General features: G+C 43.8%; 1 protein-coding gene across 3 annotated transcripts in view; it reads right to left on the reverse strand.

Annotated features, from left to right (window-relative positions):
• The window catches only part of btbd8 (BTB domain containing 8), a 32,714-nt gene that overhangs the window by 2,901 nt on the left and 13,461 nt on the right, over window positions 1–16,352 (reverse strand). For all 3 annotated transcript variants that reach the window (XM_020630652.3, XM_020630642.3, XM_065956077.1), the window contains exons 9-18: window positions 16,250–16,338; window positions 14,657–14,759; window positions 13,117–13,299; window positions 12,833–12,997; window positions 9,410–9,539; window positions 8,431–8,492; window positions 7,154–7,697; window positions 6,406–6,493; window positions 2,516–2,643; window positions 533–2,425 (exon numbers count right to left, since the gene is read on the reverse strand). In XM_020630652.3, the coding sequence (XP_020486308.2) occupies window positions 533–2,425; window positions 2,516–2,643; window positions 6,406–6,493; window positions 7,154–7,697; window positions 8,431–8,492; window positions 9,410–9,539; window positions 12,833–12,997; window positions 13,117–13,299; window positions 14,657–14,759; window positions 16,250–16,338 (3,385 nt within the window). The remainder of the gene's footprint in view (window positions 1–532; window positions 2,426–2,515; window positions 2,644–6,405; window positions 6,494–7,153; window positions 7,698–8,430; window positions 8,493–9,409; window positions 9,540–12,832; window positions 12,998–13,116; window positions 13,300–14,656; window positions 14,760–16,249; window positions 16,339–16,352) is intronic.

Below are 16,352 nucleotides of genomic sequence, written 5' to 3' on the forward strand. Positions count from 1 at the left end.
AAGTGCATTGGTATAACTATGTCACAAGCCTTTTGCAAGGCAGATATTTTTTGGACAAGTACAATTTTATGATCAGTCTTAGTAAAGAATACACTGCTTTCCCTTTCTCGTGAGAACTGAGACACCGAGGCCTAAACGCCTGCGACTACAGGTAGTTCAGTTGTTTAAAACGTACAGTTTGGTTCTGATGAGACCGATCTCCATCTTTAAAAGGATATTAATGTTGCAAATTCAAATCTACAACAGCTACACAATCGATGGGTTGTCATGAGAGAAAGCTTTGAGCTATGGAAGTAGGATGATTCCATTTGAATTTGAACTTGTACTTATAACTAGTTGCTTAACTAGTTTGCTCAATGATATCCTTTTTCTGAAAGAGGGATAGGTATACTTAGGTGTTGGTAAGCTTTAAGAATTCGAGCAGAGGAAAATGGATCTTGCAGGGATACACTACACCTACACTTATGGAGTTTAAGGATAAGAGATGGGTTTGGATTTGGGGTCTAAGAAGGGTCCTTAGATCATACTTTACCTGCTGGAGATTGTGCAGCATGTACAGGAGAGTCCCCTGTCAGCTGCGGCTCACTTAAGTCTAGATGTAAATCAGCCTTCTTGCTCTCTGAGGTGTGATTTTTGCGCGGCCCTCCATTGTATTGTTCAGTGTGTCGCAGATCCAGGTGGCATGGGCGCTCCTGAGGAGGGAGGTCTCTGGTGTCAGAGTCCAGGACAGGAGCACTTGACTTCACTGCATCCACCTGGATGTGTTTAACCTGGTCTTCTTTTACAGGCTCCTGGATCTCTGTGAGGAATATGGAGGACTTTTCTTCCTGTTCCTCGTTGTGTAGATTGTGCTTCACACCGCCATTCTCAAGGTGGTTCTGTTGATCACTTATGGGGGCGCAAGTGGACTGAGGAGTTATGGAGTCTGACTCGAAAACATCACAAGGGGTCAGAGCGTCATCAGGCTGTTGAGGTGGGGTTTGGACGCCGCCCTCTTCTGAGCCCAGCTCTTCACACTCGTCGACAGACAGCAGCACCGACCGCCGGAAGTTAGAGGTGGACTGATAATCGGGTTGATCGTTATCCTGCTCCGCACCATCGTCATCGAAAGCGAGGTTGATGATCCCCTGAAAGTGTGGTGAGGGATCAGTTGGCGGCACAGGGGCCTGACCTTGAATCACCTCAACTTCAGACCTTTCATCTTCTGTCGCTTCCTCGTCGTCATCTTCCTCTTCCTCCTCTGAGGAGAAGAGCTGGGGGTCGGGGACGCTCTTGACAGTCGTAGTGGTTTCGACCTCCGAGTGCTCCTCCTCTACATGAACCTCCTCCCTGTGCAACCAGGAACGAGGACGCTGTCTCACCCCCTCCTCCTCGCTGGTGGTCTCTGCTTCCCGCCCACGCAGCCGCACCTCCACCCTCAGCCCTGCACCACCTTCGTACATCTTTAACTCCTCTGGGGTGCTCGTGTCGCTACTGCTGCGGCCCAGGAAGTCATGGCAGCGCATTGTACCGCACTTTGAAACTCCCCTGTCGTTGGAGCAGTCGTCGTCCTGCGAGCCTCCTGCGTCGTAGTCCTCTGAGCGGGGCTTGATGTCGTCAGAGGAGGTGGTGTGGGTGCTGCCCGTCTCAGACTCCGGGGTGACCTGGTGGTGGATTGCGCTCCAAGAGTCCTCTAATTGGGTGTCAGTGCTTCCCATGCTGCAGGGGGTGTCTACGGGGCGATCAATGTCTCTAGGGGAATTTGGAGAGCTGACCTCATGAACTTGCCCTCCATTGATGTGAGCTTTGTTGACCTTACTTTTAGACTGTTTGACGGTGCTTGCTTTAGCAGATTGAAAATTGAGGGTGTTGCTAGCTGCTGTAGCACCCAATTTAAGATCTGCACAACTACTAGTGTTATCTTCCTGTCTGTCAGTCTCCTGTAGATTCTGCTCAGAGCTGAGTGAATCCCCTCCAGTCTGGCTTGTTGGCTGCTCAGAGGGTCTTACCTCTTTACTATCTTTATGCACTGTAGCATCATCAGTGTGTTCAGCTGGAGCCAGCTCAGCTTTACACTCTAAACCTTTGCCACTCACCGACTCTTTTCCTTTAGTTCCTGTTTTCTTGGAGGCGGCAGCAGTAGCAGCTGAGGTTTTGGCAGTCGCTCCAGATTTGGGAGCTTTCTCCGCAGATAATTCTGTACTACTTTTTGGCTTTGGTCCAGACTTTGTGGCTACAACAGACGATTGCTTGGAGGGGGCCGGAGAGAGTTTTGTTGGCTTAGCGCTGGATTTAGCTGAGGCTCCAGTCGCTGAAGTGGGCTTTGTGATCTTCTTTTTGGGAGCTTCACTGGCTGCTTTGTCTGGTGCTGAGGATTTCAACCCGTCCTTGCTGTCCTCTTTTCTGGGGGAAGCTGGCTTTTTCAGGGAGGACCCATGCTTGTGGACTTAACAGAAGACAGAACACAACAGAACCTTAAAACATGGCAACAGTATAATCAGAGATATTTGAATCCATTAAACGTTGCATGTCTCACGTTGGTGGTCTGGCGTGCCTCTTCCCTTGGTGTCTGTTCTTGCTGATCCTGTCACTGCAGATGACGTTTTATCACTTGCACCAGTCTTCACTTTGCCACCTTCTCTCACACTCGCCTTATTGGTAGGACTGCGGACAGACAAAGAACCATAAAACAACTACCAGCAAGTCACCACAAAAGCTTTTACAACAGCATCTCAATTAATAAATAATTGTGGCTCACATCATCAATAAAAACATTAGTGAGAGGAGCAGCAGGAAAAAGCAATCCTGCATTAATATTTAACACCAGCAGGGGGCAGGTGGCTTCTTTTCCCATTCAGTCAAGGTCAAGCCTCTGAGACGTGAGGTGATTATCAATGTGAAGAGTTTCAAGTCGTTTCTTGTGTCCTTGGGAAGGATGTTCTTCCCTAGTTTCAGAGAGAAACATTGTTCAAGTTTGAGATTGTGTTTGTGGCCAAGGTCGGTTGGTTTTTAATAATGTGACATTTTACAGCGTTAACTCGTCACAGTTTCGTGAAATCTTTCATGAATTGCCATATTTGATTATGTTTCACATCTGGTTATAAAAGATATCATGTACAGTAGTTTAGGTCAATTCCGTTTAAAGGGTGGTTCAGTGGCCTTCAAAAAGCACAATCTTTCTGTTAACTTTATTAACTGGAATTTATTATATCAGGATAAAACCCTTGAGGTGTATCACCTCTTTTTCAAGGGGGTCCCAAACAGACATTTACAAACAAAAGAGTCTACACAGCAATACAAAAGACAATGCAGCGACACAACCTACAGAACAAGATACGACTATGACCACTACAACAACCACTGCAACCCTACACTAGACACAGAGGGAAAAGGATCAGTCTTTACGTAGAGGAAACAAACAGTGCTGCCATTACTGGAAACATAAGCAATCTGTTTTAAGCTGAGAAAACAAAACATTTTTAAATAATGATGACAAAGGATTGATATTTAAAGGCAACGTATTCCACTAAGAAGGAGCATGCTTAAGATCAGCAGGCTCGAGCACACATATCCAGAAAACCCCAAAATGATATTGCTTCTTCAAAAAGGGGGGAAACTAAAGATGCACACAACATGCTTCAGTACTGGGCACGCTATCATCTATTTATTGGCTACACGTACAAGGTCCATCCATCGAGATTAAATATTAACGTGCTTCCAGGACAGATGGAGCTCGGATGAAGCTGATGTAAAAACAGGTATTTTTAACATCTTAGAACGATGGATAAGACACTTGTCGGTGAACACTGCACAGCTGCTTTCATCCTCATGACAGCCACATGAGGTGTCAAAAGAAAGCTTGGTGACACTGTGCTGCAACACCCTTTAGATTTGCACTGTTTGATTGAATGTGCTGCATAAGGTGTGTTTGTTTCTGTCCTGCAGACTTTCAGCAAATGGAGTTGGAAGTATAGGTGTTAGGCTCATACAATAACAATACAGTTATGTTGAAATGCTGTGAGGAGGCAGAGGGCTGATGTATAATATACATATCCATAGATGTGGAAAGCTCTGCTGAACCATGGTGGTACACAAACACATTTCATGTGTCTCAGATGTAGAGGGTGGTGGGTTATCTAGTTAAAATGATCTTAACTGAGTCAATTTTTCTTTATTTGTTAACTGATGAACTGGCAATGATTGAAAACCTGCGTTTTTTATCTGCTTAGAAAGAGAAACTCCCCTAAACTTATTTCAGTTAGATTTCTTTTACGTACTTTATTAACCCGAGGGAAATTCTGGTTCACACTATTATTGAGAGACATGCTTCTCACACACATAGGACAGAAGATGCACCAACAGGACCTGTGGACCTGCATTAGTGGAGAGCTGTCAGAGTGGGGCTGCCACACACTGCTACGCAAACCAGAGCTGTTGGTGGTTCAGTGCCTTGCTCAAGGGCATCTCAGGGTATGCGGTACTCAGGATGTGATCAGGCACCTCTCCAGCTACCAGACCAACTTCCATAACATGGTCCGCACCAGGACCTGAACCGGAACCCTCTGGTCCCAAACTCAAGTCCCCACAGACGGAGCTACAGCCCCCTCTTTCAAGGTCTTTCTTGGATCATGTTGTTTAGAATCTGTGCTCTCCAGAGAGTTGACTGATTCTTTGGGCACGGTGGTATTAAAAAACACTTGTCAAATAACCCCTTGTATGCAAATCAGAACCATGGGCAGGACTAACGCGTTACCAAACTATCTGCTGATACCAAGGAGGAGTACTAACAAGAATAATGTTAATGCACAGCACATCCTCTCAATCTTAGACACATTGGCCCTCACTTATCAAACGCACGTATGGCAGAAAAATGGGTGTACGGTCATTTCCGCGCAAAGTTCGGCATTTATCAATTTGGACGTGAGCGGAAGGTACGCTCAAATCCCACGCCAGGTCTCAGCTTGGGTACGCACGTTTTCAACTCAGTGTGGACTTGTGGTGCAGCGAATCTGTCTGTGTCGGAGAATCATTAGATCATACTATAACAGTGCTTGTTAAGACGGATAGATAGAGGTTTACAGATTTACTGTTAGATAAGATATTTCAAATGTATTTTATATTACGCTCCACCTCAAACGATCTCTGTAGGCTACATTGGTTTTTAAATAATGTTGAGCATCGCAAGCTGTCAGGTTAGTTATTAATTTGTATGTTTTGATTAATATTTGTTTGTTTAATCGATTTACTTAAAGATTAAAGATTAGAGAGGCTGCTTTCAGTAAATACATGTTAAACGTTCAGCGCACAGGAATATCACTGCAGAAGATACTGAGACAAATTAAAACAGAAAAACTACAAACATTTACTTCAAAAGGACATAAAAACTTCCAGAGATACTAAATACAACTTTTAGCCTCTGAAAATTAAATATTTAAGAATTCAGAACATTAACATTAGATCATAACTAATCGGTATGTCCGGAGATTTAAATCATCAATAATATGCTGGTGTGCCTCATGCGTAATAACGCACAGCAGACGCACATAGGCCAGAGACTACATGTGACATAATAACGAATAAAGAAATCCGGGGGGCTGTAAGACGGAGTCAGGACCTTCTTTTATGTAAGTGTTAAATTCTTATGTTTGGAAAGTAGGCTAATCGGATGAGAAGTGCACATTGCACAGCGTTTGATCAAACACTTTATTCATGTGATGCAGGACGTTTCAGGCATTCATTCATCTCTTTTAAAATCTCATTAATGGCGAGCACGGAGCCCGTTAGTGCAACCGATGTTATCCGACACAGATGCAGGTTCGCCTGTACCACTTGTGCCTGATATTGAGGCTGACTGATGAAAGAAGCCACTCGCTCCTCGATCTGGGATAATTTCAGGTGGGGTCCGGCTGGCGTCCTCCGGTCCGGGAGCTGCTTCTTTTAAGACCCGCAACACTAGCCTATATTACTAGCCTAGGTTTTTTAAAAGTAAAAAATTGTGATTATATTATAGCCTAGATTATGTACATTACACGGATGTTAAATTAATTATTAAAAACTCCGCTGGAGTTCGGTTATCCACACCAACGCTATTGAGATTTCCGTGCAGGCGTATTTCTTCTGAAGCTCTTTAATCCTACACTTCAGGCTACCAGACAACACAATGTTATTCCTCTTTACGTCTCTCTGTTATGATGTCACTCAGGTCATATCTCATTTCTCTTCTTTGGCGTATTAAGTATCTCCATGCCGTAAACTCTGGGGGCGAGGACAGCTGAGCCGTGAATAAATAGGGGCGTGGTATTTAAATGACGATCGTTTCCAGCCGCCACACTTATCAACACCCGGTCTTGTGTACGCTGTGATCAGCCAGATACGCACGTTTCATAGCACACTGATATACGGCATAATGCTTGTAGTAAAGCTTACCTGCTGGTCTTTGATGTATCTGTTTTCTGAGAAGGTTTTGTCAGAGGAGATTTGTTCACAGCCTTGGCCTGCAGTTTGGGCTTCGCACCTAAAACACAGACAATAAACCATATATGCACAAGTTTTAACCATAGGTTTGTCATGGCAGGCAGTTTTGAGAACATCAACCAAAACCACACTTATTCCTATAAACTAGACCCTTCAATTAGCAAATAACAAAACAATCTTCAGGGTATAGCTGGGATACAAAACAGTAAGTCAGTAAGTCTCGTTCAGGGTGGGGTACAAAGACTCATGCTGTGCTTGAACCAGCAGGACAGACAGCTGAGGCACACATTAGCCGTGGAGTGTAACATCAGTGGGGATTACGCCTCCTCCCTAAAACCATCCTCACTGCAAAAGCTCAAAGTGATCAGTCACACCCCCCCTGTGTGACAGCTGTATGGGGCTTTGACCTCCGCAGTCAGTTTGTACACTGACACCAGCAGTCTGCCAAGGACGGCCCTCATGTGCTCTGTATCCTGATAAATCAACATTCATACATGACACTGCCTTTGTCTTCTAAAAATCCCTCCTGGTCACAGCACAACATTCATCATACTAATTAGCCGGCAGATCTTTTCTTATTCCAGCTACAGTATTACGTCTGAACTTCCAGACACTTCAGCTGGGCAAATGTGATGTCCTATACTGTAAGTGGTGTCAGTTACCATGATTAAATGAAGAGAAGTCAATAAAGAGGGAAAACCTGGAATGGAGTGGGTATCATTGCGAGGGCTGCTGGCACCGTTTTCTGGCGAGGCGCTGCCTGATGAGGGTGAAGCGCTGGGCTGAGCTTGGGTGGAGCCAGCAGTGCTGTCAGACTTTCCTGCTGAGCTCCTCTGTGCCTTCGTTGTTGCATTAAGGCTCGTAGATGTGCAGCTCGGGGGAGATGTTTTAGGCCGTGCACCTGGGTTTGGCTTCTTCTCCTGCTCCTTAGCCCCATGCGAGCTTCTGAGGCCATTGGCACTTGCTACATCCCGCCTGGCCCCCGCAGCTCCTGTGCCATTGACAACAGGCGTTCCAGCTGATGCTGTCTTTGCTTTTGCTGCTACACTTCGGTCTCCTGGTTTCTTTACATTTTTTGCTTTGGATGTGTGACCCTCAGCTGATTTGTTTGCTGTCCCAAGTCCATCAGACTTCATGGCTGATGCAGCTCCGCGAGAGGAAAAAGTTGTGTTGTCAGACACCCTCGGGGTCCTGTTCACCGGAGGGCTCTCAGGTGCAGATAAAGGGCATTTTACAGCCCTTGACTGGAGGAGAAAAAAAGAAAGAAAACACATCAATCATGTACCCATGAGACTGGATTAATCAGAAAATAGCCCGAGTCCAGTCATATGTAACTGAAAGCTTTTATTGCAGATTAACTCAAACCACTGGGACACACCACTAGAAAAGATGCTGTCTTACATCACCTGCACGTCTACATAGTCTATTGAGAACTGTTTTCAAAGCCCTAATACAGCATATCTTGTGTTATATATTTAGTTATCTGAAGTTTGCTTTCACTCTTCATGAATTAAGTAGATGACACTTTAAGATTCATCTTCTACATTTTGCCCCTTTCAAAGAATATTTCACAGAATCTGCACAAACAGCCTAAAGACAGAAGTTTAGTTTAACTGCATCAGACCACTTGCTGTGAGATCTGTAAAGAGGGAGCTCCACTGCTCTAAACCACTCATTCCTACCATCCCAGTAATCCCTCCCTGGATCACCTGAGCCTGGTTTATCTTTGCTTTACATCTGTTTAAAGAGGTCCTGCTGCTCATTTCATACTGTATCTTTTCACTGTGCGGGTGGGGTGTGTTTATGCCACATGACATCTGACGGGCAAAACACTCTAATCACTGTCAGGGATTAAAGAAACACAGATTTCTCTGAGCTAAAAAAGAAACTCATTTCCATTATCGAGCTTGAGTCAAAGTCGGAGTTTTGATCAACAAATAACATGGATGATTATAGATTTATATTTTATGATTTTACCTGTGAGCTTGTGAATACAGGCTTTTTACCGAGTCTTCGGTTGTCCCCTTTATCAATAGCATCTATTTACACATGACAAAAAGAAAGAACCATTAATCAGCACATCTAGGAGTTCGCCTGCAAAAAAGATTATTCATGGCAGATTAAGAGAGGCTAAGCAGTTTTCTTTCAAAACACTGCACGATCCTTCTTTATGTGAACTAGAGGAGTCATCCTTTTCATTCACAAATTCTCCTCTCCACACCCTGTGTTTACCCTCGGAACATTAGAAAACAAACAGCACATCAATGCATTGATCAGACAGCAACCTCTGGAAAGGACCGTTCCAAACAAAGCAGAAGCAGTTTTCGTATATAAACGACTTTTTATCTATTCAATCAAAAGCAAATCCAATAAAATGTACTCTATCAAATATATAAATCTGGAATTTCTGCAAGAGACCTGGAATCCGATTACACTTGCAAGACATGTACCAGTAATAGGCACGCACTGATTCCAGCCAAGTAAATTATTCATGCAGGGATATTTCAACATTTGGCTCAGCAGTGAAGGAACTGCATCTTATTTGTATTTGTGGCAGCTTCTAATCATGTGCAGACCCACAAAGCTGGAATTCTGCCTCACACTCCCACCCATTGACACATGCATGGCGGGGTTTGGTGCATTTTACCATGTTCAAGGTCCACTCAAGACGTTTGAAAAAAAAAAAAAAAAACTTGTATAAAGCAACAATTTAAGACATCAGCACTGGCCAGGACATAAAATGGGTTAGTAGTGTCCAGACAGCTGTGACGACAGAAGCCATTTAATGTTTAATCAGCCAACAGCAGACGCTACAAGGGCTTTGGTTCATCTCTGGTGATGCAGAGCCCCTGCTTCAGCGCAAAGCTGGGTTAGGGAGGGAAGAAAAACATCCACATACACACACCGCAGCATGAATATCCTATGTCAGAGTACAACCAACAATATCCTTCCTTACCTGCAAGTATCCTTTCTCTGTGTTTGGAAGAAAGGGTCTCCCATCCCTGCGTGTGGCGGACCGCGTAAAAGGTTTGAAGCAGGAAGGTCCAGAGCCGACCACGCAGCGTACAAATCTCTCGCCTGAACGGCTGGCAGACACACAGAAGAGAGAGAGAGAGGCAGAGGAGAAGAATGGAAAGGGGTGCGCTACAGCACAAGCGAATCAGCAGCTGCTTGAAAAACCTTTCGCCATGGCAACAAATACCCCTCACTCCTCCCTCCCTCCTTCCTTCCTTCCTTCCTTCCCTCGCTCTGTCCCTCCCTCCCCCTTCGTCTCTGTTGCAGAATCCACTTGAGCTCCCCTCAGTGAATCGGTGATGTCAGTGGCCGATGCCCATACTCCTGCCTCCACGCCTGATTAGAGAAACAGGGCTGGACAGAAAGGAGGAGCTTTCTCCACCTCCTCTGCTGCACTGACAACACACACACACCCCTGACCAGCTGAAACACAGCCAGATTAGTGAAGCCTGCTGGCACACGTCACAGTCTCCCCTCAGCTAATCCATTCTGCCATACTGTACGGTATTTATGCGCTTTAACTTGTGCAGCCAGGTCACTTTCCCCTGGAAGTCATCTCACAAGCTTACCCTTCCTGCCCACACAATTGATGTTGTTAGTTTGTAATCTCCTAACTGTTTATTGGACTATTGACTGATTGGATTCACAGTGATCTTTGACAATATCCAACAAAGTGCTCAGTTTATTTGAGGCTTTAACGGCAACATTTACAGCTTATACTTAACCACCATATGCCAGAATTCAAAAAACAGGTCTATGCATGAACTCTCAAGCACAAAAGAGTCCCCAAACATTGATGTTTAAAGGCATCTTATGAGAAGAACGGACGTTGTACTTCCATTAAAATAGACAAACTGCAGACATCTGCAACACCAAGGATCCCCATGCTCTCCACTTTTAAAGCTCTCCCTTTTTAAAAGTGTGGCATGCATGTGATCCTTGATTACAGGTGGTAATATCATGCCAAGATATGCTGCACTGCACCAGCAAAGGCAAGGAGGAAAAAGGACAGCAGGCCAGTTGAAAATGCATGATTTAAAACACTTCTTTTTCTTAAATCAGATCTGCAAATGATGTTTGACAAAGGATTGCATTAAACACATTTGACACATTGTACTTTGTTGTGTCATTCTGAATAAATTGACAAGACGTCATTGAATTTAGACAGGAGCAGGGAGGTTATTTTACTGTAATACTTACTGTTAAGTAAGTAATACTTGTAATACTTACTACAAAAGCTGAATTTTCTCTGTCTATATAATCAGCAGCACAAACATTTACTCAAGTTAACGCTATTTTGAGATCTGCATCATTGAAAGACAATGCTTTAAGGCAGGGGTATTCAACTCTATTGTTCAGAGGGCCACATTTTTCAGAAAGCTAAGGAACCAGGGTCCAGACAACAAGCCCACCACAGCAGTACAATGTGCGAAAGCCGTTTTTTTCCCATCAACAACACAAGCTTGTGATAGGCTGCGAGCACAGGACCAAATATGTTCTATTAAACGGGAGCACTCTGCTGTTTTTAACACTTTACTGTAGCAACAATGACAGTCATTCACGAGTTGCCCCCCCTGTTTGTTACTGATTTATTTTTTAACTGTAAATAGAACTGATCTGCGAGCCACTCTGAGGTCATTCGTGGGCCGGAGTTGGCCTCTGGGCCGCCAGTTGAATAGGCCTGCTTTAAAGGCTCAGCCAATTTAAATCATAATGTATCTTTTTAAAGGGCAGATGACATCGGTCATCAAAGCTCATCCTCAGATAGCTTTGATGGATTTAAATTATAATGTTTTACACTCAACATAGCAGACAGCGTGGTCAAAGATGTGTAACTGTAGGACTAATAAGTGCTGATCTATGAAACATGTATGCAACATCTATGGAAAAAATAAAATAAAAAATACATAATCATTTGTGATAAAGATTGAGAGCGAATGCATGTCAGACTGCAAACCCAAGATGTCACCAAGCTCACCATAACATGTTTAAGTTACCCAGTAATGGTTAAAGAAACCGTTGTCCACCCTTTGATACCAAAGCCAAGCAGAGTCAGATCTTTATCACATCCTGGATAAGAGCAACTCATGCTGATCCATTCAGACCAACCCTGAACACATATTTACCCTGAGGTCCCTGCTTTGGTCTGAAAGACATGTAAAGTGATGGTGTGTTCCTCCAGAGCTGAATACTACCCTGTGTTCAAAATGAAGAGAAGCACACATGATAAAGACCAGGATAGCACACAATGGTCTTTAGATAATAAAAGTAACCCTGGTTCAATAAGATAGACTATCAGAGAGCAAACGTCTCTAAAGGGAAGGGAAACTTGTGTGCACACCTGTGGTTTGCTTTCCTGCTCATACTGTGTAATTACAAATCTTAGCTATATGGACGCGGCATGTGAGGTGTAAAACCGCAGAGTTTTGGTGAATCGAGAGAGGATTTAAGTTAATGAAAGTAATGACTCTGTTGGAAGCATTATTTCTTTTTTCTAATGGCTGTAAAGAGCTCACAATCCTCACACATACAGACATGAAAATGTAACTAAACTGAAACCGACTTAAATAAATAACAGAAGAGCGGAGAAAAGAATCCAACCCACGGTCCACAGTGTTTTACAGTCCTAGGCCCCGTGTCCACCCAGTGTTTTTTATGGGCAGAAAAGTGCTGACTGTGCACCGGGGAGCACTTGCATGAAGCATTTGTGCGCCGAGAATAACTGCGCTGCAAGTCCCTCCTATCACTATGACAACAGCCCCTGAATAACTGACACTGCTCCATTGCTTTTTACTGTGTGGTCGAGATCCGCAGCAGATAAAAGTAATCGTCGTCAACAGCGGCTTTCTGAAAAGTTGAAAGATTTTCAACTTGAGCACTCGGAGCGGCTGGACAAAAAATAAGGTGGAGCGCTCACAAAAAAAAAAAGACGCTGGGTGCTGTGCTTTTTCTCTGAGCGGCCGCCTGCTGCTGCAAATATCTCTCCTCATTGAAGACAACTGAAGAAAAAAAAACACTAGGTGGACACAGGGCTTTACTCTGCATTGTGAGTTTGATAGTCTTGCGTCATCAACAGTTTTGATCCAATTCTATGATCTCTAATAGAGGTTAGATGGTGGACGGTAGTCGGTCCAAACTGCATCCATTGAGGTAGACGAGGAGAAGAGGTTAAAAGCTCTAGAAAAGTGGATGAAATTGTTTTCTTCACTGCAGAGCGAAATCCTACTTTCTGACGCAGTCACCATTCAGGTTTACCACTCAGACCGGCCTTAGTGATCAGGACTAAAAAGGAAACTTCACCACAAATATAATGGATGAAATATAAAAGAAAAGACCAAGAGTTTGGGGAATGTGCTTATTTCACCTCTTCTTGATTTTGCCCTCCAGGCTCCAGGAGAGAGTCGTCGTCCTCTCCACACAGCAGGTACACAGCCGTGTAAAGATCACAGCAGTTCTCCACAGTCGCACCTTCTCTGATGGCTGAACACAGCTTCTTCAGTAACGTGGGCTCTCGCGTGAACTCTTCCCTCTGTGATGACACGTAATATACAATAGAGTGAGAGAAAACCATAGAAACCGAAGCTGAATACTTCTCAAGGTCATTTCAGTGAAAGAGAGCGCATGATCACGCCTACACCGCTGCCTTACCCTGCGAAGGTCCCTGAAGGCCTGTGTGTGAATTACTCTGGGGAGATTCTGGACAATAACACCGAGGCTCTCCTCCTGAAGTTCTGAAGCGAGACTCTGGACCTGTTGTGCCCACTTGACTTCGGGGAGACTGCTGAGCAACTGCTCAGAGCCACAGAGCATGGTCACTGCGTTCTGCACAGTCTGAATGGAAACATCTATCAGCTTATGAAACTCTCTCAAAGGTGAGAACAAAAAAATCAAGTCAAATGAACTTAACCCTTCAGAAAAACAGCAAAATAACTTTTTGTATTTAGTCATTTTACTGTGCCCAGCAGAGCGCAGCCATGAGCAACTGTTCTCGCATCACAGGAGAACTTCAAGATCACGCGGGAATACAGAGAAAAACTTAAAAACAATACGTTGCTTTGTCGTTATGAGGTTGTTTGTTGTCTATTTGGTGCTTGTTTTGATGTAATGTTGATTAAGTCATGAAGAATACGATCATGAGTCCGTATATCAAGTTTTATTTTGAACAGGCTATGTGGAAATTGTCAGTAAAGGCAGATCTGCAACCGCCATTGTCTTTGTAAACAATCGTCCCAAAAAGTGCAGGTAATCACTTGACCTGCTGGAAATCAGCCAGCGCTTTTATTATTAATTTGACCTTAGACAAGGGGCTTCAGGTCTTTTTTCATGCAAGGTACCCTGCATATAAACTCAAAATATAGGATGACTCATCAAATCTCAGTTGAGCACTGCAGAAAGTCTAACATGCACTGAAACTTTTACAGATATTCTCTATATGGCCTTAGATGACGAATAGTCAAGTTTTCCAGATACCAGTGTTGGAAATTCCCAAGGTTCACTGTTGATGATGCAATGATCACCGTTTTGATTTATAAGCCCCCAAAACCCATTTTCTTCATCTCACTTATTATAGCTGCAACTGGCAATTACTGTTAGAGAGCTGCACAGAGAAACTGAATACAGGTTAAGTAATCAACAGCGCTGTGCTAGTGGAGAAAGTGACATTATGATGCAGGCGTGGACATGAGTGAGAGAGAGAGAAATATAGTTTGAGATTATTTCTCCAAATAGAAATATTTACAAATCCAGACCTCAGTCTGTTAGTTTGAGAGTTCGCCTCTCTTGTTTGCTGCTCTTTTATTCCTGGCCAGGACCTACCGATCAGCGGAGGGAGTCCCCGGATTGTGTAAGCGTTCTTGGCCAGAATCAGGTTCTCAATACTTGCCAAGAGTGAACAATAGTACACTTGTATTGTTGTACTCACAGAATCCAGCCAGCCTCCTTAGCAGTGACGAAAGACAGACTGAAGATGTAATTATCAATAACAAGGCTGGATCACTCCCAATCTGTCTACATGCACATCCTATTACTAAATTAGTGCCTCTTTAATAACTGACAATTGAATAAAGGTCGTCTTTAATTAGATAATGATTGGATTTCCTTCCTGTGGAAAAACACTGCAGAATGAGTTGACGGTATTTTTGCAACTACATGAATAAAGCTAATGACGGTGTGGGAGGGAGAAACTCACCATTGTTTCAGTTACAGCTGTTAGACAGGCTCTTTGGAGCTCAGGGGACAAGAGGGAAAAGTTCCTCTCACACCATGTCTTCACAAAATGTTCAGCAACCCACCTAAAAATACAAATCAAATAGTCACAGAGGATAGCTTGCTTTTGGCTTTTTTTTATTTTAACAGAACAGTTCATATTCTATGCAGTTTGACCATTTATCTGAAATCACTCAGACAAAGTGACGGAGAGCTTCCTGTGTTTCTGCACTGTGATCGGACTCTGACAATCCAAGCAGCGGTCAACAAAGTGTTGCTAGAAAAATGCAACGAGAATGGATGAGAATGTCTGCAATGCACTGCTGCACAGTGATGCAACGCCGCTCACTGTCATACCCTCGTGACTCATCAAAATCAGCAGAGACAACCTGACAAGGCCACCCCACACACACACACACACACACACACATACACACATACACACACACACACCCACCTTTAAATCAGAACCAGCTCACAGTCACTCTCAACACATCCTTTCCACCTGACCTACATTCACACACTTCTTGTCCGCTCACTGCAGTGCACAGTTAGCTTGGAGCAATCACAAGATAACTCGAACAACTCCAATTTAAATATTCAGAGTTTGTGTGCACTCGAACGAAAAGAAAGGAAAGTGATAATAGCTGTGCAGCAATATAAAACACAAAGAGACACGCCATCTAATAGGTTTCCATTTCTTAATGCAGGCATTTTACTACTGTCTATGAAATTAGGCTTAAGAGTGCACTCACATTAAACAATCTGTACCGTGACTAAGCACGATTCTCCCCCAAAGTCCAGTTCGTTTGACCAGTGTCAGTGCTCCGATCACACTTCCAAGAGGTGTTACAGTTCATGCACAAGCACAAGCACTGGTACACAACGTGGACAGCCTTCATTATGGAATAACCCCGGAGTGTTCTGGCTGTATCTGGCTTAAAAGACTCAAATTAAGCCTCAAAGTCAGCTAAGTAGCTGTCATGTTCTCTGTGTTGTTCTCCAATGTGCGGACGTGGATTCAACCCTGTGTCCCTTTTTCTTTTCTTTATTTTCGAGTCCGCCTGTCTTGTAAACTGAGCACGCTTCATGATCACTTAAAGCCATGCATGCGTTATATTCCGACATTATGGACAAGAGGTAACACTGCTCGGGCCCGGTTAGTCCTGGAGCAGTGTGAGTGCAGGCCAGACCAAACAGTTCTGGGGACTTTTTGAAGAGGAACTATCCACGAGGGAGTTTCAGATATTGTGTAAGAGCTTCTGTGAGGAATTTATGTCTGTTACTTGCCGTGAATAAATCTGTTTTTTAATCACAAGCCAACTACTTCATAGAACTTAATCTAACCCTAGGGTCCATAATGACAAAGAAGTATGAACCCACTGGATGGTAACCTAGCAACAAGATGCAGATGTAAATTGCAGAGGCGACAGACTGGTACGTGTTGCACTTTTTTCCCTTCAAATTATGAATACAATTAGAAAAGGTCAAGTTTAACATCAACTTAAAATGTCGGACCATGAATCAATTAAAAGCATTTTTTTTTTCTCATTAAGTGTCGAGTGCTGAAACTCACCTCTTACACAACATGTGGAGGTTTTGAAGGCCTAAGGCGTGTGTGAGGGACAGGCACTCGAGAACTGTTCTCTGGACTCCATCATTCGGCTACAAACACAAGA

Source organism: Labrus bergylta, chromosome 6 (genome assembly GCF_963930695.1).
Source record: "Labrus bergylta chromosome 6, fLabBer1.1, whole genome shotgun sequence".
Taxonomy (NCBI): Eukaryota; Metazoa; Chordata; class Actinopteri; order Labriformes; family Labridae; genus Labrus; species Labrus bergylta.